Genomic DNA, 24643 nt, shown 5'->3' with positions numbered 1-24643 from the left:
GACATCCCCAGAAAAGCCAGTCGATCTCATCCAGGCGTAGCGGCGAAGGGCTACCGGCATTGAAATCGTCCTGCCTAAAGTCAGCGGTATCCAGCCCAAAACAAATGGTAAACTTTGCTACATCCCTCCCAGCTGCAACAGCGAGTACTGTCCGGGCCTCCTACGGACACTGGGGCAGCACTTGAGTGGGAATAACAGCCCAATAGACATGTAGCGTTTACCGACCGCAGCCCCAAACTGGCGGAAGAAAAAATCTTCTTGCCAAGATGATCTAGCTTCTTGGATTCCCTATCTGGTGGAGCGTTAGGGAATGCGCTCTTGGAAGTAGAGGCTTGAACCACCAAGCTCTCGGGGTGGGGTGTTGGGAGAGGAAAGTGGGGTCACCGGGGGCCGGGTGGTGGCGTCTGGCAACCATCCTATCCACGGGAGCCCCCGTGTTGGGACTGGATCAAGTGCCCAAAAGGATGTCAGTCAGGGCTTCATTGAACGGCAGCAGGGGCTCTGAAGAACTCGCTGCCGGCTGAAGCACCTCTGTCAGGGGGTTAGTCCTGACTGCCACCGTAGGAAGCTCAAGGTTGAGTGCCTCGGCCACACTACGCAACACCGCTGCTCCGTAGCCACGGTAGGAGACAACATGTCACGGTCTGGTGAGGTATCCAGTCTGCTAGCATCCCCCAGGTCCTCTCTCCAGTCCTGTTCGTACTCAAACTGGTCTGACAAAGGATCCCCAGACCCCTCCCAGTCTTCCTCAGCCTCTTCTGGCTGCCAGGTTGCCTGAAAATGGCCAGGGTGGAACTTAGGGGCAAAAGTACCCATTGAAGCTGGTTCTGGTATTGGCCGACGCCGATCTGGCTCCGTTTCCACGTCAGGTTGGAAGCCAGGGTAGATGCCGGCTGGGGGACCAGGTGGAGTCTGTTGCGGACGCGGTACTTGTGGAGTCAGCGCCAGTGGAGTTGTCACAAGGTCGACCGGCGCTGTTTTGGATCCAGGCCCGGATCCATGAGGGTCCTGCAAACCGGGGCAGGAGTCACCGGCAGGGAAGGCCTAGGGCCCCCAACCGAGTCCATGGGGCCCAAAAGGCACGCCGCCGGAGACCGGCTGCCCAAAGATGGCATGCATGGCTTCGTAAAACTAACAAAGCTAGGCAGGGGTCGCTCTGGGTCCGGGAAGGGAGGAAAACTAGGAATCAGCCCTTCAGGCTCAGCACGCGGAGTCACAGGAGTGGCACCACCCGGATCCCTGGTCGCGTTGGCCGACCGACAGGGAAAAGTCGAAGAGCGACGATGCTTCTTCAACTTCTTCTTGTGCTTCGACTTACCTGACCCAGAGTAGGAAGACTTAGATGAATAGTGGTATTGGCTCCGCGACCGGTCCCTCGACCTCCCTCGTGACCGGGACCTCGAACGACACGGAGCGGACTGCTGTTGCTTAAGAAGCTTTCGGGACCGCTCCCGCAAAGACTTCGGAGCCATGGTCCGGCAATCGGAGCACGACTCGGGGTCATGGTCGCGCTCCAGGCAAAGAAGGCCCAAACGATGCGGATCAGTCACCGACATCATTCGGGAACAGGAAGCGCAGGCCTTGAACCAGGCATCCCTACGTGCACCAGGAGTCGGAAGGACTCGAAAAGACGTAGACTAAAGTTCAGTCAAAAAGTGACTGGAGGTACTGCTCTCTCCGGATCTGCGCTGGCTGGCGCGGAAAAAGAAAGAACTAACGTCAGCGCACGACGGCGGCGTCTTAGTAGCTACCGTGACATCATCCCGGCAACACAACGTCATTGACGGGCGCGGGGCCGACAGACGCCACCTTCCGATGCGCAGCTACTGCTGACAAAAAAAATTCCTGATCCATTTTGACGCCTGTGGGCAACTCTAAGGTAAGGAATCTATAACTGTTTTTCAGATTAACAGTATAAAACCAGAGAGTTGTTGCATAAGTTACTCGAGTTGAAGCATGAGCAAGGTGGGTGAGAAAAGAGCATAACATGCAAGGGGATGGACCTGGCCATACATATGAAGTTGATGAATATGAGGAAATTCGGTTCAAATCCACAGTGGTAAAATGCTGTAGTGAGCACTGGTGAGGGCATGGGAGCATGCCAATTTATGACCAACATTTTGCATAAATGGTACATGCACAAACATAGAAAGAACAATTAAAAAAGCTGTAGAAGCGATTTCCCAGCTCGACCAGGAGGTGGCACTTGTATCAAACAGGTCTCGAAGGATAGAGCACCAGGACATTTCCATATGGTGGTTAACACCACCATATGGAAATGTGATCACATGACCCTGTAGTACAGGAGTGTTAAAAGAAAGTGCAGATAGACGAAATCCTTCAATAGTGGCCTACTCAACCAAGACCTAATCAATTGTCTTTCCTAGGCTCTTAGCAGCCGCTTCCTACCGTGAGGTTTTTCAAACTTCCCCTAAAACAGAGCCCTGCAGCTCAGATGGATAGTGGCACGTCCTAGAATAATCCTCCTTCTTCCTGCATTTTAAGGCCTTCCTAGTACTGACAATGGTCCTGTTTTGACAGATTTATTCCATCTCCGTATTGTGTCCTCTGCCAAAATTCCTGAACCGCCATCAGAAACACTTCACTCAGAAGAAGAAAAAGATCAATTACACTCTGTCCCACTACTCTAACACAACACCCAAGACTGCCATATACGACTTATATAACTTCTTACATTTTAGTCTGTCCAACATTACCTACTTTTGATTCTAATTACCACTTCCTCGATGTCCTTCTAAATTGTATTCACTCCTAATCTAAATTTTGATTTCTTGTTCATTTTCACACTGAGACAGAAGATGGGGGGTAAAACTTGAAACTCGTCAGGGTCCATCTTGCCAAAGACACACACAGTGGGTTTTAGTTTCAAACAACAGAGTTCGTCTTTGCGGTTCTATAGGTTGGGAATGTATAACCACACCAAATGCTAAAAGAATGCAAATGACTAAGACTTCTCTAATTTAAAACCGGAAACATGAAAAGAGGAAGAGGTTCTATTTTATAGACCTCCATATCCGGTTTGAGTGGTGGAGGGAAGTAGGATTGATTTGCTGTAAGAAGTTGTTTACAGAGATTGTTTGCTCTGTGCTCTGTTTTCTCACGGTCTGTTTAGGCACAGCTTGGTGGAAGAAATGAATCACAGGCTAGTCGCTAGCCTATGACCATCTGCGTTCATCTACGAACACGTTATATACCATTTAAAAGTGTTACCAGTGTTGTGCAGGAAAACACTAAAAACAAATACACCCACTCATTTATTTTCAGTCCCACTGGTGAACCTGATGACCTTGCAAGAACATTTTAAATCTATTTTCTAGCTTTGTGGAGTGTGTAAAGGCTTCCAGTTCAACTTATCTAGCTTTTATTTGCCACTTATTAGCTACCCTTTCAAAGGGTGGCAAAATAATATATTCTGTATACTGGGCTAGTTAATACACTACTGTCAAAACTTAGGAAAAAAATGCCCTTCAAAATAACTCTTTTACCATAAGACAAATACAGTTAACGAAACACGCCGATGAAATATGTAAACTGTTATATGTTTATAATCACACACACAAATTACTGGAAATTTTGGAGAAAAAAAAGGAAATCCTTACCACCAACGTTGGTGCCGTTAAAAGTCCCCAAGCGAAAAACTCCAAAAATATTACTATCACGGCATGATAGACGCTGGGAGAACCGATTCCTTGAGGCTGAAAGACACAAAGCAAATTTAACGTTGCAGAGTCATCATCGAAAAGAAACCATAAACACACAATACAAATTTTTCATCACCCATAAAGTTTTTCATTGTAGCATTTAATTTACACATTTTAAAGTGTGAAATAAATATAGAAATATGACATGAGTGCTGAGTTACAGTGTTAACTCTTCTCCTAGACCGTCCTTTGCTATGAGAATAAAAATACCCTAAATTAGTAAGTAATTTACCAGAGCATATGTTTTAGTCCCTTAACGCTAAACCATGCCAAGTTAAAACAAGCATTTGCAAGTTCAGTGTGTCTCAGCTCGACTGAACTCAATTGGCTTTTCGCCAAGTCTTTCTGACCGGCAGTCGTTATCAAACAAACGTTTCTATTTTCATGTGTGTTGTTGAACTCCACCTGCTGGGAGGATCACAGAGGGAACTCAACATGGCAAACATTTAAAAATCCTTACATCACAGTGGAGCGGGAGGTTGTTTAGTTCAAAGGAACGGTACAGTTCTTCCTCCTAAATTTTAAAGGGCCTACATCTGTCACTGGACAGCGTCTATAAATGAATTTCACTTTCCGCTACCAGCTGGATTGTCAGACCTTTTTGAACTACAGGTTTTACTTAAAAGGAAGCTGACCCTTTACCAACATTAGGTGGCATGATTCATCATTGGGGTCACTCCTCAACCAGCAAACAAGTTGCTTAGCTGGTTGAGTTAGTTTGTCCTGGTATAGTTGCTTTTTTTAAATAAAATTGCATTGGGTGAAAATATCCTCCAATTGTATAGGTATTGTAGTTCACATGTACAAGACTAAAAACTGGTTTGATGAAGGTGTGGTCAGTTATAACTTCCGCAGCACTTTTCTATTGGTCAACAGGTTTCTACCCAGATATTCCTAGCCTAACACTCCTGGGGCAATCTTCAGGATTTAAGAGACGTTCTTAGTCTACCTATCACCAGCCCAGGCTTACAAGTGAAAAGTACTAAGGTGACAGTGCAAAATATAAAATGGTTAAACTTGACTGACCAGGTGTAACAGGTTCTGGTGTGGTCAACAACATTTTTTAGTTCAATCAATTAAAAAAAACACATCTTATTCAGTGCGCTTCCCCCATGCACATCAGTAATCGAATAATTTTCTCCTGGATATATCTTGCCCACCCTCAACGTAAGTCACACTCACATATTGCTCCACCCCAAAAACCGGTGAATACACTCCAAGGTAAGGTGGCACATGCACCTGCCCCTATAATTTGCATTTTCTCTATTACTTGTTTAGTCTGTATAAATGGACTGCTAGAGGGGGGGCAGATTTGTATCCTATATTGTTTCTGGCTGAAGTCAGTTCTGTATTGCATAAGGGAGTCAAATTCCAAGGCTTCGATTTGTTAAAGAAACCTGTAGTTCAGCATCTCTGGAAGTAAATGGTCATGGGAAATACCCCTGGTTGGAAACCAAACGCTTGGCACCACTTCCCGAGATTCATCTGTGACAGGGAAACATATGCATGGCATCTACACAAGGAGTAGGAAACTGACAAAGACATTCAATCATGAGGAAGAAGCTAATTCAAAGCTCACTCAGTATCTGATTGTAGACAATAGGTCTGCCCCAAGGCAAGACCTAAAATAGGCCTGATTCAACAGATTGGAATATTGCAGTGTTGAGAGCTATTCAGTCAAATGCTTGGCGAGATTAGTGTTGTCCAAACATGTCAGACTCTACTGTCTGAGAGGGTAATATGGATTAAGGGAGAACTAGAAGAAAGGAGGCAGTGGGTGTCCATGGATGTTATCTAAGATAGTAGCATTGTGTAGATGGGTGGCCACAGGCGAGGAGAGTTGGGAAGAGACTTGGAAGTTTACTCAGACCTGATGGGGATATTACCTGTACTTCACTCGAAAGGCAAAGTAGCCAGATTGGGAAGCCCATTCAGGGGCAAGTCAACAAGATAGTGTCAGAACTGTGAATACAACCTATAGAAGACAATGGGGTGTAGAAATAACTGAATGATGATTCAAGTATTATTTTTCAGGAATATCTCAAAATTGAGAAAGAAACGCAGGACAACAATGTCATGGTTAAGTATTAAGTGAAATATTTTATTAACAGCTGTATTGTTCTATGGGTGATGAGCAAGAGTATGGGTGGACTCCTATTAATCTCACCTCACCTGCCTCTCTTTCCGCTTTATCCAACTTTCACTCCCTCCTGACCTCCCCATTATCTCACTATGCATCAACTTAATTTCACTGCACTTCATCCTCTATTCCCACCTCACCTTTCTCTTCCTCGCCTGTCTTTCTTCCTCGCCTTTCTCTCTCTTCCTTGCCCTTCTTTCACCTCTTGCTCACCCTCCTCGCCGCCTTCATCTATTCCCCTCACCAGCCTCCTTTTTTCTCACTATTCTCCCTCCTGCCTCAGCCTCCTTCCTATTACCATCCAGTCTTTCTGCTTTACCTTATCCTCTCTTTGCCTCCGCATTCTCTCACTCTCCCTCTCTCGCTCTCTCTACAACTCACTTGTCTCACTATCTCACCCTCTTCTGTCAGCCTCACCTCCACTGCTGCTGCTCACAGGGTAATGACTGTGTATGTAAAGGAATGAGGGGTGTGCATTTATGCTTGTGTTGGTATATAGGCGAGCGTGAATGGGCCTGGCACTTATCTGCATCTGTTCTTTACTGGTAGTTCTCCGCGTTGTAAACAGTGGTAGCAACTAAGGCCTGACTTAAACAGCGCAAATTCATGAGCACCCATGAGATCTACAAAGACCTAGGGTTAATCGTATTTTAACTAAATAAGCGAGGTAGCAGTAGGAGCTTACAAAGGGACATGGTAATAATAATTTTCTATGTGTCTCACTTTCAAAAAAACATGCACACTCCCCTTTGGGGTACAAGGCCTACCTATGAGTGACTTTTATTTTTAGTATTAAATCCTTTTCATTGAAGGAGTGTCACACAGTAAGCATGAACAAAATAATAGAGACATTACTTAAAATAGCTTAACCAAAATAGAATACACAAGATATACTGCGTCCGTGCAGCAGCTACAGACCAAAGATAGCACCAAATCAAAGTGCGTACAACCCCCTCATTAAAGAAATCAAATAGAAAGGAAAACAAGCATTTACAATGCAATGGTTTCGCCTTTGGAAAAGTTTGAGCTATTGGCATTGTAAATGACAAAATTTGTATTTATGTGTTGGTTTTGAAAACAGATAAATAAATGTCAATGTCATTTACATTGCCATTAGCGTAATCTCTCGCAAATGTGAGACCTATTGTACCCTACGGACGAGTTCAGCAGACAGCAATTACTACCACACACACACACACCCAGTTGAAAATCTCCTGCAAAAGGATGTTGAAGTGCCATTCCTTTCAAATGAAAGAAGTACAGGTACTCAGTGCCTGCCCATTTAAAGCACTGCTCTCGCCCCACGTGGATGAAGCAGTACACCCTCTTCTTGTGTGCCACGTCATTGTAACGCAGACTACACCTTTCTGTCCATGTTATGATTTGTAGTGTAATAGATGACGCATTCCGAGACGAGAGGTGTCTTCATTTGAGTGGGCTGAACTAACTAGACTAACACGAGTACTGATGATAGGGATGTGAAGAATGGAAAGCGCGAATCTAAAATAAACATTTCAGGAGAGATGCTGTGGTGCCAGAGTTGCCGAATTTGGAGCTGGGGAACCGAGTTTGAGTCCCGGCATCAGCTCAACATCCTGTGATTCTGTGCAGATCACTTAATGCCCCAGAGTTTACAAAAAAATGTATGGGTTGTAACTGGTTCTCATGTAAAGCGATCCAATACCTTCGTGGAGTTTGCGCCATTTAAACTGCAAAAACGTAACGTTGCATTACGCCACACCTACTACCTACGTGAAAAAAAAGACCCAAGATGCCCCGGGAATGCGAGGCCACCCACCAACGTAAGTGACCAGACCCTTACTAGACACTTGCACCTTTATAATAACCACAGTCCTTCGTTCATACTCGCCCCAACCCTGCCTCCCCCACTGTGCAATCTAGACCCCCGTGCTGCACACCACCGACCCCCTCCACATACATAGCACCTCACTCACCCCCGGTAGGAGGCCGCTCGGAAGGGTCCGGGCTAGGCGCTGCATGGGGTCTGCCCGGGGCTTTTCTACTCTGCCCTCTGAGCGGACAGCTGTTCCCCCACCCTCCTCCTGGCGAGCAGGAAACGGAGAGCCCCCGCTCACACCCTCGAACACCCCGTCCTACAGATAGCGAGCCGCGGGAGTCTCTGACCGCCCACACGGCCACTTGTCATCTGCTGACCAGGCTTCTTACGAAACGGTTAAAAGCGAGATGAAAACATTTTCCTTGCAGCACAACTTCTGACTGGGAAAGGCTTTTTATTCTCTATTTTTCAGATCCCGACAATGTTTTGATCTTACCTTGCGTGACGCACCCTTTACATTCTACTCACTCTGGACAACTGTACTGTATTATTATATAGGATATTATATGTTAGATTTTCACTGTTATAACGAAACTGTTCATATGTAAATTACCCCCCACACACACACGCTTATTATTTTTGTCCACGCTATATAAAAGTGCTAATAAATACATAGCTCTGTGTGCCCGAGTGGGAGGGGTCACGCCATAAAAAAATATTTATTAAAGCAAATATTTAGGCCTCTGACGGCAGCGCGATCCTATAAGTTGGAGATGTTTTATGTACTTTAGTATAGGACAGCAAAACTCAAAATACAGGGCTTGAAGAGGCTCACTTTACCACGAGCCTCAGAGCCCTGTTACTAACTGTCGTGACCTCTGACCTGTAAACCTACTGAAGCGTGCCTTTTGGAGCCAGGGAGGCGGCCAATGGGGCTCCGACTCCATATCCGGTGATATTTACAGGTTCAAGGAGTTCCATGCTGCCCCCACCCCTAAACATTCCACCCTGGGGAGGTGCATGGGAGGTGGCGGGGGCTGAACGTCACACCCAGCCATTATCAGGTCGACCCATCCAAGGGCTAGGGGGCATTTGCATTCCTTAGTGGAGGGGGGATGGGGAACGAACTCACTGAACCTGAAACTGTCACGTGAGGAAGGGAGGGAGGGAGGGAGGGAGGGAGGGAGGGTCTCGGGTCCCGTTTCACGCTCGTGCCTCAACACGTCACCAGTTTAGCAGCCTGACGCCTGTGAAATGTGTAATCCGAGTGCGTGGTTCTGCTTTCTTAGGCCCGCACCATGTGAACAAGCCGAGAGGAATTCAGAATTTGCCAGTTCAAATAATTAAAATCCTTACAGTAACAAGGAAAGGCACGGACAGCGGGAGGGGGGGCAGGAGAGGCACGGACAGCGGGAGGGGGGACGGGAAAGGCACGGACAGCGGGAGGGGGGATAGGAAAGGCACGGACAGCGGGAGGGGGGACGGGAAAGGCACGGACAGCGGGAGGGGGGACGGGAAAGGCACGGACAGCGGGAGGGGGGACAGGTAAGGCACGGACAGCGGGAGGGGGGACGGGAAAGGCACGGACAGCGGGAGGGGGGGCGGGAACGGCAAACGGCAAGAAAGGCAAAGCAGAAGGCAAGAAAAAGCACTCACCTGGACTTCTTCCGGCGGCAGTCGGCCTGCAATGACCAAAACAAACCTTCCCCCAAAAAAAAAATAGGAACCGCCCACCACCGCAATGACGTTACCAAAGGGGCTGAATGCCTAAAAATCGCCGGAACGCCCCCGAATCTGCTCCGGCATTGACGGACAGATCTCTGTTCCAATGGCTAGCCTCCATTTATGGAGCTAGCCAATGGAACAGAGGGGCGGGACATGAGCACACATACTCTAAACATAAGATTTCGCCTGCGCGAAACGCTGTTTGCGCAGCTTTCGACAGGCGAAACCTAAAAAGGGGGGGAGAAAGGGAAAGAACACCTCCCCCCCCCCCACCCTGCCCCCTCTAACCCACCCCTCCACCTGGTCCCCGTCCACCACATTAAGCCATGTCCTTCCCTCAAGCTTTATTCTCCACCATCCGGGTCAGAGAGACGCAGCAGTCTAAGGTACCGTGGGCAAGTGACCTCTCGAAACTCAGAAGACAATAGGGACAAAAAGGGCTGCCATAATTCCGCATATTTTGCTCCCTCCCCTGCCGCTGTTAGAGAGAGTTTTTCCATGCCGAGCACCATCTATACAACCCTGCAGTCTGGGAACAAGCGCAGTCCTCCAGTGAACTACAATATTCTGCAACGCTGAGCCTAGCGCAATCGCGATCAAGCGACCTCTACGGGAATGCAGCGCATACATCAAGGGGTTCGGAAGCCCCAGAAGGACATATGAGGGGAGACGAGGAATCTCTATCAAAGTGTGCATCCACCTCAACTAGAACCTGTTTCCAATAGCCTTTAAGGTATGTACAATCCCAGAGCAAATGCACCAGATTCCCCACCTGTCCACACCCTCGCCAACAAAGTGCCTCCCTAGTATGATCCATTTCGTGAAGACGTTCAGGGGTGTAGTACCAGTATGTTCCAATTTTTGTTAGAGTGTCTGTAAGTCCCATATGGTAGGCGGAATGACGCACCCTATAGTAAATACCTTCCCATTCTTTGCGGGTAAAAGTCCTGTCCAATTCCCTCTCCTAACGAGTCCTACTAGAACTGTAGACATATGTGTATTTATTCAGTAGTATCTTATAAAGGTCAGAGATTAATTTCTTGTCTGTCTTGCGTGTAATTAGCCAATATTCATATGAAGAAAGCTGTCTGTCGGCTTCGGAGCGGACTTGCGCACTGAGAGCCCAATGTCGTGCCTGCAGATAGCGGAGCCTTTCCCCTTCAGACAACCCAAATTCTTGACGAAGATGAGAGAAGGTAATCACCCCGTCAGCTGTATATAGATGGTAAAGAAATCTACATCCTGCAGCCCGCCAACCCGCGAAGGCCACAGCGTCTAACCCCGGGGTGAAGTCCGGATTGTCCAAAATAGGGGTAAGAGGTGACGGGAAAGTAGTGAATTTGTGACTAGTGTTCGTCCTATCCCATACCTCTAAGGAAACTCTGGTGACGTATGAGGCATACAAGTTGGGGGGTCTATGGTGCTTACGGAGAAAGGGGACTTACTGTAAAGGTCTGCCAGCCACAGCCTGGTCTTGAAAAAGCCAGTGCTTTTCAGACTCCCATCTACTCCATTCCACCAAGAAGCGGAGCTGAGCCGCCCGAAAATATGATAACAAATCTGGGAGGCCAATCCCTCCATGCTCCGGCTGAAGCATCGCTATTCGGAGCTTAAGGCACGGCTTTCTCCCATTCCAAATGAATTGGGCCAGCTTAGATTGCGTCTGCTTTATCCAACCTTTGGGAGGTCGTAGAGGAAAAGTACGAAATAAATATAAGACCTGCGGAAGAACGGTCATTTTAATGGCTGCAACCCTACCCAACCAGGATAAAGGATGGTGCTTCCACTGCCCCAATTCCTTCCGGATCTTGGCCCGTAACAGCGCATAATTAATGTCTACCGTGTCTCTTAGAGATGGTGCCAGCCTAATCCCCAAATAGGGAACCGCCTCAGTCGCCCAATGTATAGGAAACTCCTGAGCCAGTAGCTCCCGAGTGCTTTTCTCCAGGGACAAGTCTAACGCTACCGGTTTGCTCATATTTACCTTAAACCCTGAGATCTGGCTGAATGAGTCCAAGTCTGCGATACAGGCCGGTAAAGCGACCGCGGGTTGTGATAACGATATCAAGACATTATCCGCATACAAGCTAATTGTATGCACATAACCCCCAAACTTCATCCCCGTAACTTCTGGACTGCACCTCAATTTCTGCACCAAGGGCTCCATATACAGAGCAAAAAGGAGGGGTGATAATGGGCATCCTGCCTCGTTCCCCTCTCTATAGCAAACCAGGGGGAAGTGAAACCGTTAACCCGCGCTGTCGCATATTTATAACAGTTCAACATATGAGTACGGAACTTCGGCCCCATACCCGCCTTCTCAAGGACCCTCGCTAAATAGGGCCAATGGACCAGGGCCGGTGAGTGGTCTCCAAAGGTAAGGGCATTCAACTGACGTGCCTTTTGAAGGATCTCCTCCTTTGTGCGAAAGTCCTGCACACAGACTAAGATGTCGGGAGGTGGGGCGGGGGCGGAGCGCCCACCCGGAGCGCCCTGTCAATGCGAAGCTCCGTGTCAGAGGGGCGTCCCAGTATTTGGTTAAACAGTTCGCGGGCAAACCGGAAGAGATCTTTAGTGTCCTCGGTCATTTGCACTCCTCTAATCCTAATATTATGACGTCGGGAGCGATTTTCCAAATCCACCAGGTGCGTTTGAAGGTCAACTTGCTGATCATGTACACAAATTATTTCCTGCTGCATTGCCTCCACTTCAGCATCCCGGCCTTCACATTTGCCCTCCAGGTCCGCCACCCTTTCCCGGGCCGACGACGCCTGCAATGGCAGAAACCGGTCCCCGGAAGCTTGTCTCCTTTCTGGTGAAGAATTTGCTTGGTAGTTTGGTCTGCCCTGTTCCCATGATGCACTGGGCCAGGGACAGACTAATTTGCATATAGCCAGGTTCTGAGCTGGGATGGGGCAGTGAGCTAAATAACGGTGATGGATCAAGCCCTGATCTTTGGACTGGGTAAGAGTGGTCTGCTTAATTCAGACACTCTGTTCATCACCACCCCCTTTTCTGAATCATTTTGTCCACCATAAGTGTGGAAGGGTATACTCAGACATGAGTCCCTTGCTCACTGCTCCATCAGGATTCAAGCAAGCCGGGCCGACGACGCCTGGAATGGCAGAAACCGGTCCCCGGAAGCTTGTCTCCTTTCTGGTGAAGAATTGGCTTGGTAGTTTGGTCTGCCCTGTTCCCATGATGCACTGGGCCAGGGACAGACTAATTTGCATATAGCCAGGTTCTGAGCTGGGATGGGGCAGTGAGCTAAATAACGGTGATGGATCAAGCCCTGATCTTTGGACTGGGTAAGAGTGGTCTGCTTAATTCAGACACTCTGTTCATCACCACCCCCTTTTCTGAATCATTTTGTCCACCATAAGCGTGGAAGGGTATACTCAGACATGAGTCCCTTGCTCACTGCTCCATCAGGATTCAAGCAAGCCGGGCCGACGACGCCTGGAATGGCAGAAACCGGTCCCCGGAAGCTTGTCTCCTTTCTGGTGAAGAATTGGCTTGGTAGTTTGGTCTGCCCTGTTCCCATGATGCACTGGGCCAGGGACAGACTAATTTGCATATAGCCAGGTTCTGAGCTGGGATGGGGCAGTGAGCTAAATAACGGTGATGGATCAAGCCCTGATCTTTGGACTGGGTAAGAGTGGTCTGCTTAATTCAGACACTCTGTTCATCACCACCCCCTTTTCTGAATCATTTTGTCCACCATAAGCGTGGAAGGGTATACTCCGACATGAGTCCCTTGCTCACTGCTCCATCAGGATTCAAGCAAGCCGGGCCGACGACGCCTGGAATGGCAGAAACCGGTCCCCGGAAGCTTGTCTCCTTTCTGGTGAAGAATTGGCTAGGTAGTTTGGTCTGCCCTGTTCCCATGATGCACTGGGCCAGGGACAGACTAATTTGCATATAGCCAGGTTCTGAGCTGGGATGGGGTAGTGAGCTAAATAACGGTGATGGATCAAGCCCTGATCTTTGGACTGGGTAAGAGTGGTCTGCTTAATTCAGACACTCTGTTCATCACCACCCCCTTTTCTGAATCATTTTGTCCACCATAAGCGTGGAAGGGTATACTCGGACATGAGTCCCTTGCTCACTGCTCCATCAGGATTCAAGCAAGCCGGGCCGACGACGCCTGGAATGGCAGAAACCGGTCCCCGGAAGCTTGTCTCCTTTCTGGTGAAGAATTGGCTTGGTAGTTTGGTCTGCCCTGTTCCCATGATGCACTGGGCCAGGGACAGACTAATTTGCATATAGCCAGGTTCTGAGCTGGGATGGGGCAGTGAGCTAAATAACGGTGATGGATCAAGCCCTGATCTTTAGACTGGGTAAGAGTGGTCTGCTTAATTCAGACACTCTGTTCATCACCACCCCCTTTTCTGAATCATTTTGTCCACCATAAGCGTGGAAGGGTATACTCAGGCATGAGTCCCTTGCTCACTGCTCCATCAGGATACAAGCAAGCCGGGCCGACGACGCCTGGAATGGCAGAAACCGGTCCCCGGAAGCTTGTCTCCTTTCTGGTGAAGAATTGGTTTGGTAGTTTGGCCTGCCCTGTTCCCATGATGCACTGGGCCAGGGACAGACTAATTTGCATATAGCCAGGTTCTGAGCTGGGATGGGGCAGTGAGCTAAATAACGGTGATGGATCAAGCCCTGATCTTTGGACTGGGTAAGAGTGGTCTGCTTAATTCAGACACACTGTTCATCACCACCCCCTTTTCTGAACCCTTTCCTCGATAACATCCGTATCTCGCCGGACCTCTTTAACCTCCTCCTGGAGTTCCCGCTTCAAGGTATGTATGTCATCTCGCAAGGTGTTAAAAAGGGATTCAAGAAAGGATTTAGTGATAGGCTCTGTACCATCCGCTGTGCCCGGAGTGAAAGGATTGGCAGCCATCGCCACAGGATCAACCTGTTTCCCCGCCGGAGCCATAGCGAACAGGTCCTTGATGGTTTTATCGCTCCGACCTCTGGCCGAGTACATGGCCCGCGATCGACCCTCCCAGGGGTACGTGCGAAGCAAGGGGCCCCCTTCCAACGCCGGACGGGTCGCGGTTTCCGAGCACCACCAGTCCGGTTCTTCCGCCCCAGAGGAAATGATATCAGAGGCCGCCTCCACAGACCAGGCCTGACCCAACAACTCTCGGGCGAGATGCAGGAAACAAGCCAACGGGCCTCCGCCCGGGCTCAGGGGAATGCTCAGCAACCCACGGTCCTCGCCTGCCAATCCTGGCACCGCGTATGCTTGAGGCCCTTCAGTCGCTACTCCTACCGCCAGGTAGGCCAACTTTGCCCGCGCACCTCCGGCGCCACCCAACAGCGGAGGGAGGGGGGTTGGGGGGGGAAGGCCCGGGAGTCCACTTCAGTGCAAGCTGCCTGACCCCAAAAAGCCCAGCTCCAAGATGTGTTCCCCTCGCAGATGCTGCCCAATCCTATGTCGGGCCTCTCGCAAATCCAAGGCCACCTGGCCCAACCGAGGCTCACTATTAGTCCCAACAAGGGGAGGAGGTGTGCCGCACGCCCCCCCTTTTTTATTTTTAAAGGTAAGGTCTTTCTTTGCCCAGCAAAAAAAGGTTATTTTTACAGGTAGCATTGCAGGAGTCGGTTTGCAAAGTTAGGCCAGAAGCCATGTTTTGCAGGCCCACTCTCACTAGCACAATAGATACTGAAGTCCACATGTGACATCTAAAATTCAGGCCAAAGGTACATTTTCTAGATCATACAGCAGGGACTTATGGGCAAGTTAAATGTGTCAATTAGGAATAAGCTAATTTAGCCTTATGTAAAGGGAAAGCACGGGCACTTTATTGCTTAGCAGAGGTTAAACCAACAGACATCATGCAGAAAAGGCAGTTCCCTACAGTGTATCATCCTTTTTACCACAAATTGAAGGCTGAGTAGAAAAATTTGAACTTTAAGTCACAGATAGTAGGAACAAGTGCATTAGCTCAGTGTGTTATCTTACACGTTTAGGACCCAGAGAGTAACAGCAGTACCCCACCACCCTACTGGCAACAGTGCAGCTCTAGATCAGACCAAAGTTCAAACTTTGCGGCCCCTGGGAAAATGCTTGTGAGTACCCATGATCTAGAGTACGGGTCTTAAACGAGAAGATCGTGTGCTACGGTAGAGCTTAAACAAATAAAGCATTGACAAGGCAAACAGATCTTAATCAATGTCTGTATATGTGTGGGGTTGGGTGTGGTTGGTTTGGTGTGTTTGGTTGTGTGGGGTTCTGTGGGTGTGGTTGCGTGTGGGTGTGGTTGCGTGTGGGTGTGGTTGCGTGTGGGTGTGGTTGCGTGTGGGTGTGGTTGCGTGTGGGTGTGGTTGCGTGTGGGTGTGGTTGCGTGTGGGTGTGGTTGCGTGTGTGTGTGGTTGCGTGTGTGTGGTTGCGTGTGTGTGGTTGCGTGTGTGGTTGCGTGTGTGGTTGCGTGTGTGGTTGCGTGTGTGGTTGCGTGTGTGGTCGCGTGTGTGGTTGCGTGTGTGTGGTTGCGTGTGTGTGGTTGCGTGTGTGTGGTTGCGTGTGTGTGGTTGCGTTAGACCCGGCCTCGTGGCGTGGTCCTCCCTGACCCTTAGGCACCCCCTCCTGAGCTGTACCCCACAACAGACCCCTGAGTCCCCCGGCCTAGCCAAACCCTTCCCTCCATGTTGCCCACACCCGTCCCCGGACTGCCCCGTCCGTGCCTCCATCTTCCCGGCCCGTAGGCCCCGTGTGCCCACTTTTCAGCATCAGAGATGGCCGCCCGATCCGGCGCGGCCTTGGTCGAGAGGCGCCACCCTGGCTGGAGGACAGCGTGCCCCCCCCTTGAGTGAGAGAGGGAGGAGCAGTTTCTCTCACACCTCCGACCTCTCCTCGAGAGATGGGCCTCTATCGCCCTTCGGCCACCCTGAGGGCTGGCTCCACGCCTGCTGTGTGTCTGGGACTCCTCCTGAACCTGACATGAATCGATCAAAGGGCCGTGTGGTAGAAAACCCGAACAAGCAGCCCCCAGGTGTCAAGACCCTGCATACCAGAACTCCGGAGATCAAAGAGGAGCAGTCCTATAACTGGGGGTGCTCGGGGACTATCGACAGATTCGACTCTGGAACGACGAGAGCCCTGCTGAGTGACTCGCGGCTCCCCTGCAACTTTGGAACACCTGAGCCTGCTGAGTGACTCGCGGCTCTCTTGCAACCTTGGAACTCCCGAGCCCTGCTGAGTGACTTGCGGCTCCCCTGAAGATCGCAAGACCTCTGACAGCTTGCTTGAGCCCTGCTGAGTGACTCGCGGCTCTCTGACTCTCCTGGTCCGACTGGACCTCAACGATCGTATACCCCGGCTCGAGGATTGAGAGCTGTGTGCCAGATACGCACCGATATTGACCTTGAGCCCAAGACTGTCCCACTACCCCTACCCTGACCAAGACTTTATGGGCCCTTGCCCTATCTGTAAATACCTGCCTTGCCGATCATAAAGATCCTTTCGAATCACGAGAGAAAGAAAACGTTCTTAAGAAGCTACGGTGTGGTGTCTCTTTGTCGTGCGGTGCTGGTATAGGGTGTACGATCCTAGATTCGAGACTCTCTCCCTGAGGAGTCTCCCGCCAGGGCTCGACTTGGTACTTAGGAAGGTGGGCCCCAGGGGGATCAGGTACACTTCCTGCTCGCTCCGGAGGTCGCCATCCAACATTGGTGGCAAGCGACGGGATACGAGCCACAATCTAGAGATCGTACGGTACACGACTAGCGCACTACCGAGCAAAGACGGCAGAAGAAATCATCATGAGCACCATTGAAGTCGACACGAGTACCGCATTCCGTGTAGAACAACTGGAGGAGTACACGCACAAAGAACTAAAAGAATTCTGCAAAGAACTGGGAATCGCTACCACTGGCCTCAACACAAAGGAGGACATGCAGAAAGCATTGAAAGCTTGGGTGGAGTCCGGAGTCCCCCGCACAGAAGGAGCAGCGGCACAGCCAGACGAACCGGGACTCCCCCAGACAGAAATAGCAGCCAAGGTACGAAGCATCGTACCGGACGGGGGCCTATCCCCGGAAACACTCGCGGATCGAGAAAGAAGTCGCCACCACAAGCTCGAGATGGCACGATGGAAGATCGAAGGCGAAATAAAATTGGCGGAAAAAAAGCTTGCGCTCGAACAAATGAAAGTACAAGGATAATTGGAGAAGAAACTCCAGCGGGAGCATGAAGGGAAGAGACTTCAGCTGGAGCACGAGCGAAGCTTGAAAGAGATCGAGCTCAAGGCCAGGAACGAAGAAAACCGCCCCCCGGGGAACCGAGAGATCGGACCCCCGGCAGAGCCAAAGTTCCACATCCCAAAGATGTGGTCAAAGAATACTACAAGAATGACAACATTCAACAGTGGTTTAAGGCCTACCAAGTTGCCATGACCTCCCACCGAGTCCCACAGAAAGATTGGGGAGCCGGATTGTGGGGTTGATTCCTGAGCGAAGGGAGAGACACCCTGCTCGATCTCCCGTCCTCCGTGCAGACTTCCTACAGCCACATGAAGGAGGCCCTCCTGACGAGGTACGGCCTCACCCCAGAAATGTACCGCCAGCGGTTCCGGGATTGCAAAAAGATTCCTGGTACCACCTGGGTGGAGTACGTACATTTTTTTTAGCAGAGCATTCGAAGGATGGGTCAAGGGCAGCAAAGTGACCACCATGGAAGAACTAACTGACCTTATGCTGTGGGAACATTTGTCCACGAATTGTTTTGTGGAGCTACACCAGCATCTGCTCGACAGCAAGCTCGCAGATCCGAGGAAGCTGGCCGTCGAGGTGGATCGCTGGGTGAACACCCGGGGCCCCGTAGGTGACTACCCCCGCAACAATCAAGGACCACCCCGCCAGAGAGGGGGGGGAAACCCGGGAGGACCCAGGGACTCCCAGTCCGGTCCCCAGCGTAGCCCCCCGAGAAACTCACCACCAAGTTTCCCCACACCTCCACCAGCTGCTGCCGGTCCCCCCGGTAGGCAGCACCGAGTGACCATCACATGTTGGAGATGTCAAAAGCCCGGGCACTACGCCAGCGATCCCCAGTGCCCCATGACCCCACGTAGCCCGACCACAACTCCCCCGGCTAAGCAGATAGCAAATGTAGTCCTAGGGGAGGAATTTGAGGACACCGAGGGATGGGAACCGACTGCCATGACCCTAGTATCCCTGGGAGATAGAGAGATGGTCCCCGGGAGTGCCCTGCCTACCAACACCAAGAAATACCGCCAGTTAGTAACAGTGAATGGCCACCGAGTGGAGGCCCTCCGTGACACCAGAGCCAGCATCACAGGTGTCCTTAGCCATTTAGTGCGAGAAGACCAGATCCTCCCCAATGTCCTGCGCCCTGTAATTTCAGCAGATAACGTTGAGAGCTTGTGTCAGGTAGCCCTGATACCATTTGAGTGGGAAGGAGTAGTAGGTAAATTGAAAAGTAGCAGAACGGACCTCCCAGCCGGTCGACTACCTCCTGGGGAATGACCTGGAAAGTTCTCCCTGGAAGCAGGTCGAGCGACAAACCCACCTCGGGATGATGGGTCTCCCCGAATGGGTGTGTGCCACTACCCGATGTTCCTGATGAAGACCCCACAGCAAGGATCCCACCCTTTCCTGCACTGATAAGAGGGTCGAAACGTCGACTGTTTTTCTTCCTGTGGCAATTCCACGCCTGAACTGTGTAGATCTATTATACTATGTGGAATATGTCTTTGTAAATTTTGGTCACCACTAGCCTTTTGGCAGCAGCTGATACATGAATTACAGCCAAACGTATTTTCAAATGTTTGATTTTACTGTCACACAATCCCGTCACTACCTTATCCTCACCTCTATCACTCCTTTCCTCCCTCCCGGGGCACTGTATAACCTTAAATATAGTTGTTTATTTGCTTTTTGTATTCACTACATTTGATCCCTCAGTGAATAAAACTCTGTGGATCTAACGTTCGTTTTTTGGATTAATTCATTGAACTTTGTAAATTGTGTAAATCATTTTCTGTCTATACTGGGACCCCCTCTTCTTTGTAACTATTTAACCCAGGTCCCAGGGACTACAATTGGGTAACCCACCTACACAAACTACCCGATCTATGGCAGCCCGACTGCCCCCCGCCGGGGAAGTCGAGGACGAAACTGCCAGCCTCCCCCCGGTGGATGACAACAGGGCTGAGCCAGCCGAGGCCTCCGACCTCTCCCCACGAGGAGAAGATGTCGCGGACGACGAACACCTACACCCCGACCCCGCACAGATCACCGAGCTGGGTGACCTGCCCGAATTAGCGGAGTGGCGCCACGAGGGGGGCCCCTCCCGAGAGGAGTTCAGCCGAGAGCAAGCTACCTGTCCTTCCCTGGTCGGACTCCGGCAACAGGCCCAAGCCCAGGCCGCGGGCGACCGATCCGGTACACATTGGCTGTACTGGGAGAATGCCCTCCTTTACAGCGAACAGAAGTCGGCGGAGCTAGGGTCAGCCAGAGTGCTGGTGGTACCCCTACGCTTCCGAGACTTCCACCTGGGCTTGGCCCACGATGTACCCTTAGCCGGCCACTTGGGCCAAGACAAGACGTATAGCTGCCTGGTCACGCACTTCTATTGGCCCAAGATGAAAGCGAACGTAAAGGCCCACTGCAAGTCCTGTCCCACGTGCAAGGCTCCCCTCCAACCATTCCCTGTCGTCAGTACCCCCTTTGAGCGGGTCGGAATTGACATTGTGGGGCCGCTGGATCCCAAGACCTCTCAAGGTCACCGCTTCATCCTCGTCCTAGTAGATCATGCCACTCGTTACCCTGAAGCCACCCCCCTACGCACCGTCACGGCCCCCGTGGTGGGCCGGGCGCTGATGGGAATCTTTTCCCGTGTAGGATTTCCCCGACAAGTTGTGAGTGATCGCGGGACAAACTTTATCTCCCGGTACAGGACGTCCCTTTGGCAGCAATGCGGAGTGTCCTATCGGTTCACCACTCTGTACCACCCCCAAGGAAATGGCCTAGTAGAGCGGTTTAACAGGACTCTAAAGGGGATGATCATGGGCCTAGAGGAGCCCCTCCGGCGTAAGTGGGACGTCTTGCTCCCCTGCCTCTTGTTTGCCTACCGGGAAGTTCCCCAGAAATCCTTGGGGTTCAGCCCGTTTGAATTACTGTACGGACACCCTGTCCGGGGGGCCCCTCAGCTTGGTCAGAGAAGGTTGGGAGACGGCACCCCGAGACCCCCCTCAGGAGGTGTTCCGGTACATTTTGACCCTCCGAAACCAGACTCGGAAGTTCCGGGAGCTGGCCGAGGCCAACCTGGAAGCGAGCCAGGAGGAAATGAAGCGCTGGTACGACCAGAATGCCACTCTGGTCGAGTTCCAGCCGGGCCAGCAGGTATGGGTAATGGCCCCAGGAAAACCTTGCACCCTCCAAGATAAGTGGACGGGCCCTTCAAGGTGATCGAGCGGAAAAGCCAGGTGACGTACTTGGTGGACGTCCAGTCCCCCCGGAACCCCCTGCGGGTCCTACACGTGAACCGCCTCAAGCCTCACTTCGTGCGGATGGAGCCGAATTTACTGTTGGCCACAGATGACGGGGGCAGAAGAGGAACGGAACCTCTCCCTGACCTCCTGTGCACCAAAGAGAAAGATGGCTCCGTGGAAGGAGTGAACCTCTCTCCCTCCCTCACCCTCCAACAACGAGAAGACTGCCGCCAGCTCTTGGGGCAGTTCTCTAACCTGTTTTCCCTCATCCCCAAAGTCACTGACTGGTGTGTCCACGACGTGGACACCGGAGACAGCCAGCCGGTGTGACACCGGGCCTACCGAGTCCCCGATCGAGTCCGGTCCTGCATCCAGGCCGAAGTCTCGAAGATGTTGTCCTTGGGGGTGGCCGAACCCTTAGACAGCCCCTGGGCCAGCCCAGTGGTGCTGGTCCCAAAAGCCGCTGCCCCGGGTGTCGCCCCTGAACTGAGGTTCTGCGTGGACTACCGGGGGCTCAATGCCATCACCCGAGCGACGCTCACCCTATCCCCGCGCCGATGAGCTCATTGACCGTCTCGGGTCTGCTCATTTTCTCAGCACCTTTGACCTGACCTGCGGATACTGGCAAATTGCGCTCACAGAGGCAGCCAAGGAGCGGTCCGCCTTCTCCACCCCGGATGGGCACTATCGTTTCCGCGTGATGCCCTTCGGGATGAAAAATGCCCCGGCCACTTTTCAGAGACTGGTAAACAGAGTCCTGGCCAGGTTGGAAGAGTTCAGCGCCGCATATCTCGACGATATCGCGGTTTTCAGTTCAGAATGGAAGGAGCACCTCCAGTACCTCCGGAGGGTGCTGATGGCCCTGCGCCAGGCCGGCCTCACAGTGAAAGCAAGCAAATGCCAGATTGGGCAAGGATCGGTGGTCTACCTGGGACACCAGGTCGGAAGAGGGCAAGTCGCCCCTCTACAGCCTAAGATCGATGCCATCTTAGCTTGGGAATCACCAACCACCCAAACAGAGGTCCGAGCCTTCCTGGGCCTCACCGGCTACTACCGGAGGTTCATCAGGAGTTACGGCAGCCTTGTAGGTCCCCTCACAGAACTAACGTCCAAAAAGCAGCCCAAGAAGGTGCAGTGGACCCCAGCCTGCCAATGGGCATTCAACGCCCTCAAGAAAGCCATGTGTACTGCCCCCGTGCTTCAGGCCCCTGACTACTCCAAAGAGTTTGTGGTACAGACTGATGCTTCGGAACACGGCATTGGGGCCGTACTATCCCAAATGAATGAGGAAGGTCTAGATTAACCTGTAGCCTTCATTAGCCGGAGGCTACTCCCCAGAGAGCAGAGGTGGAGCACCATCGAACGAGAAGCATTCGCAGTAGTCTGGGCCCTAAAGAAGTCACGGCCCTACTTGTTCGGGACTCATTTCCGAGTCCAGACGGATCATCGACCATTGCGGTGGTTGATGCAGATGAGGCACCCCCTCCGAGCTGTACCCCACAACAGACCCCTGAGTCCCCCAGCCTAGTCAAACCCTTCCCTCCATTTTGCCCACACCTGTCCCCGGACTGCCCCGTCCGTGCCTCCATCTTCCCGGCCCGTAGGCCCCGTGTGCCCACTTTTCAGCATCTGAGATGGCCGCCCGATCCGGCGCGGCCTAGGCCGAGAGGCGTCACCCTGGCTGGAGGACAGCGTGCCCCCCCCTTGAGTGAGAGAGGGAGGAGCAGTTTCTCTCACACCTCCGACCTCTCCTCGAGAGATGGGCCTCGATCGCCCTTCGGCCACCCTGAGGGCTGGCTCCACGCCTGCTGTGTGTCTGGGACTCCTCCCGAACCTGACAGGAATGCATCAAAGGGCCGCGTGGTAGAAAACCCCAACAAGCAGCCCCCAGGTGTCAAGACCCTGCATACCAGAACTCCGGAGATCAAAGAGGAGCAGTCCTATAACTGTGGGTGCTCCGGGACTATCGACAGATTAGACTCTGGAACGACGAGAGCACTGCTGAGTGACTCGCGGCTCCCCTGCAACTTTGGAACACCTGAGTCTGCTGAGTGACTCGCGTCTCTCTTGCAACCTTGGAACTCCCAAGCCCTGCTGAGGGACTCGCGGCTCCCCTGAAGATCGTAAGACCTCCGACAGCTTGCTTGAGCCCTGCTGAGTGACTCGCGGCTCTCTGACTCTCCTGGTCCGACTGGACCTCAACGATCGCATCGTATCCCCCGGCTCGAGGATTGAGAGCTGTGCGCCGGATACGCACCGATATTGACCTTGAGCCCAAGACTGTCCCGCTACCCCTACCCTGACCAAGACTTTATGGGCCCTTGCCCCATCTGTAAATACCTGCCTTGCCGATCATAAAGATCCTTTTGAATCACGAGATAAAGAAAACGTTCTTAAGAAGCTACGGTGTGGTGTCTCTTTGTCGTGCGGTGCTGGTATAGGGTGCACGATCCTAGATTCGAGACTCTCTCCCTGAGGAGTCTCCCGCCAGGGCTTGACTTGGTACTTAGGAAGGTGGGTCCCAGGGGGATCCGGTACACTTCCTGCTCGCTCCTGAGGTCGCCGTCCAACAGGTTGCATGTGTGTGGTTGCATGTGTGGTTGTGCGTGTGGTTGTGCGTGTGGTTGTGCGTGTGGTTGTGCGTGTGGTTGTGCGTGTGGTTGTGCGTGTGGTTGTGCGTGTGGTTGTGCGTGTGGTTGTGGTTGTGTGTGTGTGTGTGGTTGTGTGGGTGTGGTTGTGTGGTTGTGGGTGTGTGGTTGTGTGGTTGTGTGGTTGTGTGGTTGTGTGGGTGTGTGGGTGTGTGGTTGTGTGGTTGTGTGGTTGTGTGGTTGTGTGGTTGTGTGGTTGTGTGTGGGTGTGGTTGTGAGTGTGTGTGGTTGTGTGTGTGTGTGGTTGTGTGTGTGTGTGTGGTTGTGTGTGTGTGGTTGTGTGTGTGTGTGTGGTTGTGTGTGTGTGTGGTTGTGTGTGTGTGGTTGTGTGTGTGTGTGGTTGTGTGTGTGGTTGTGTGTGTGTGGTTGTGGTTGTGTGTGTGTGTGGTTGTGTGTGTGTGTGTGTGTGGTTGTGTGTGTGTGTGGTTGTGTGTGTGTGGTTGTGTGTGTGTGGTTGTGTGTGTGTGGTTGTGTGTGTGTGTGTGTGTGGTTGTGTGTGTGTGTGTGGTTGTGTGTGTGTGGTTGTGTGTGTGTGTGGTTGTGTGTGTGGTTGTGTGTGTGTGTGGTTGTGTGTGTGGTTGTGTGTGTGTGGTTGTGTGTGTGTGTGTGGTTGTGTGTGTGTGTGTGGTTGTGTGTGTGTGTGTGGTTGTGTGTGTGTGTGTGGTTGTGTGTGTGTGTGTGGTTGTGTGTGTGTGTGTGGTTGTGAGTGTGTGTGTGGTTGTGAGTGTGTGTGTGGTTGTGAGTGTGTGTGTGGTTGTGAGTGTGTGTGGTTGTGTGTGTGGTTGTGTGTGTGTGGTTGTGTGTGTGTGTGGTTGTGTGTGTGGTTGTGTGTGGTTGTGTGTGTGTGTGGTTGTGTGTGGTTGTGTGTGTGGTTGTGTGTGTGGTTGTGTGTGTGGTTGTGTGTGTGGTTGTGTGTGTGGTTGTGAGTGTGTGTGGTTGTGAGTGTGTGTGGTTGTGTGTGTGTGTGGTTGTGTGTGTGTGTGTGTGTGGCTGTGTGTGTGTGTGGTTGTGTGTGTGGTTGTGTGTGTGTGTGTGGTTGTGTGGTTGTGTGTGTGTGTGTGGTTGTGTGTGTGTGTGGTTGTGTGTGTGTGTGGTTGTGTGTGTGTGTGGTTGTGTGTGTGTGGTTGTGTGTGTGTGGTTGTGTG

General features: G+C 51.5%; 1 protein-coding gene across 1 annotated transcript in view; it reads right to left on the bottom strand.

The window, feature by feature from the left end:
- The window catches only part of SLC71A1 (solute carrier family 71 member 1), a 294743-nt gene that overhangs the window by 143540 nt on the left and 126560 nt on the right, over positions 1-24643 (bottom strand). The window contains exon 2 of the mRNA XM_078644426.1: positions 3621-3716. Coding sequence (XP_078500552.1) covers positions 3621-3716 — 96 coding nt within the window. The remainder of the gene's footprint in view (positions 1-3620; positions 3717-24643) is intronic.

Source organism: Lissotriton helveticus, chromosome 1_1, assembly GCF_964261635.1.
Source record: "Lissotriton helveticus chromosome 1_1, aLisHel1.1, whole genome shotgun sequence".
Lineage (NCBI taxonomy): Eukaryota > Metazoa > Chordata > Amphibia > Caudata > Salamandridae > Lissotriton > Lissotriton helveticus.
Note: the sequence above shows the minus strand (reverse complement) of the source record. Positions and strands in the feature narration are given on the sequence as shown.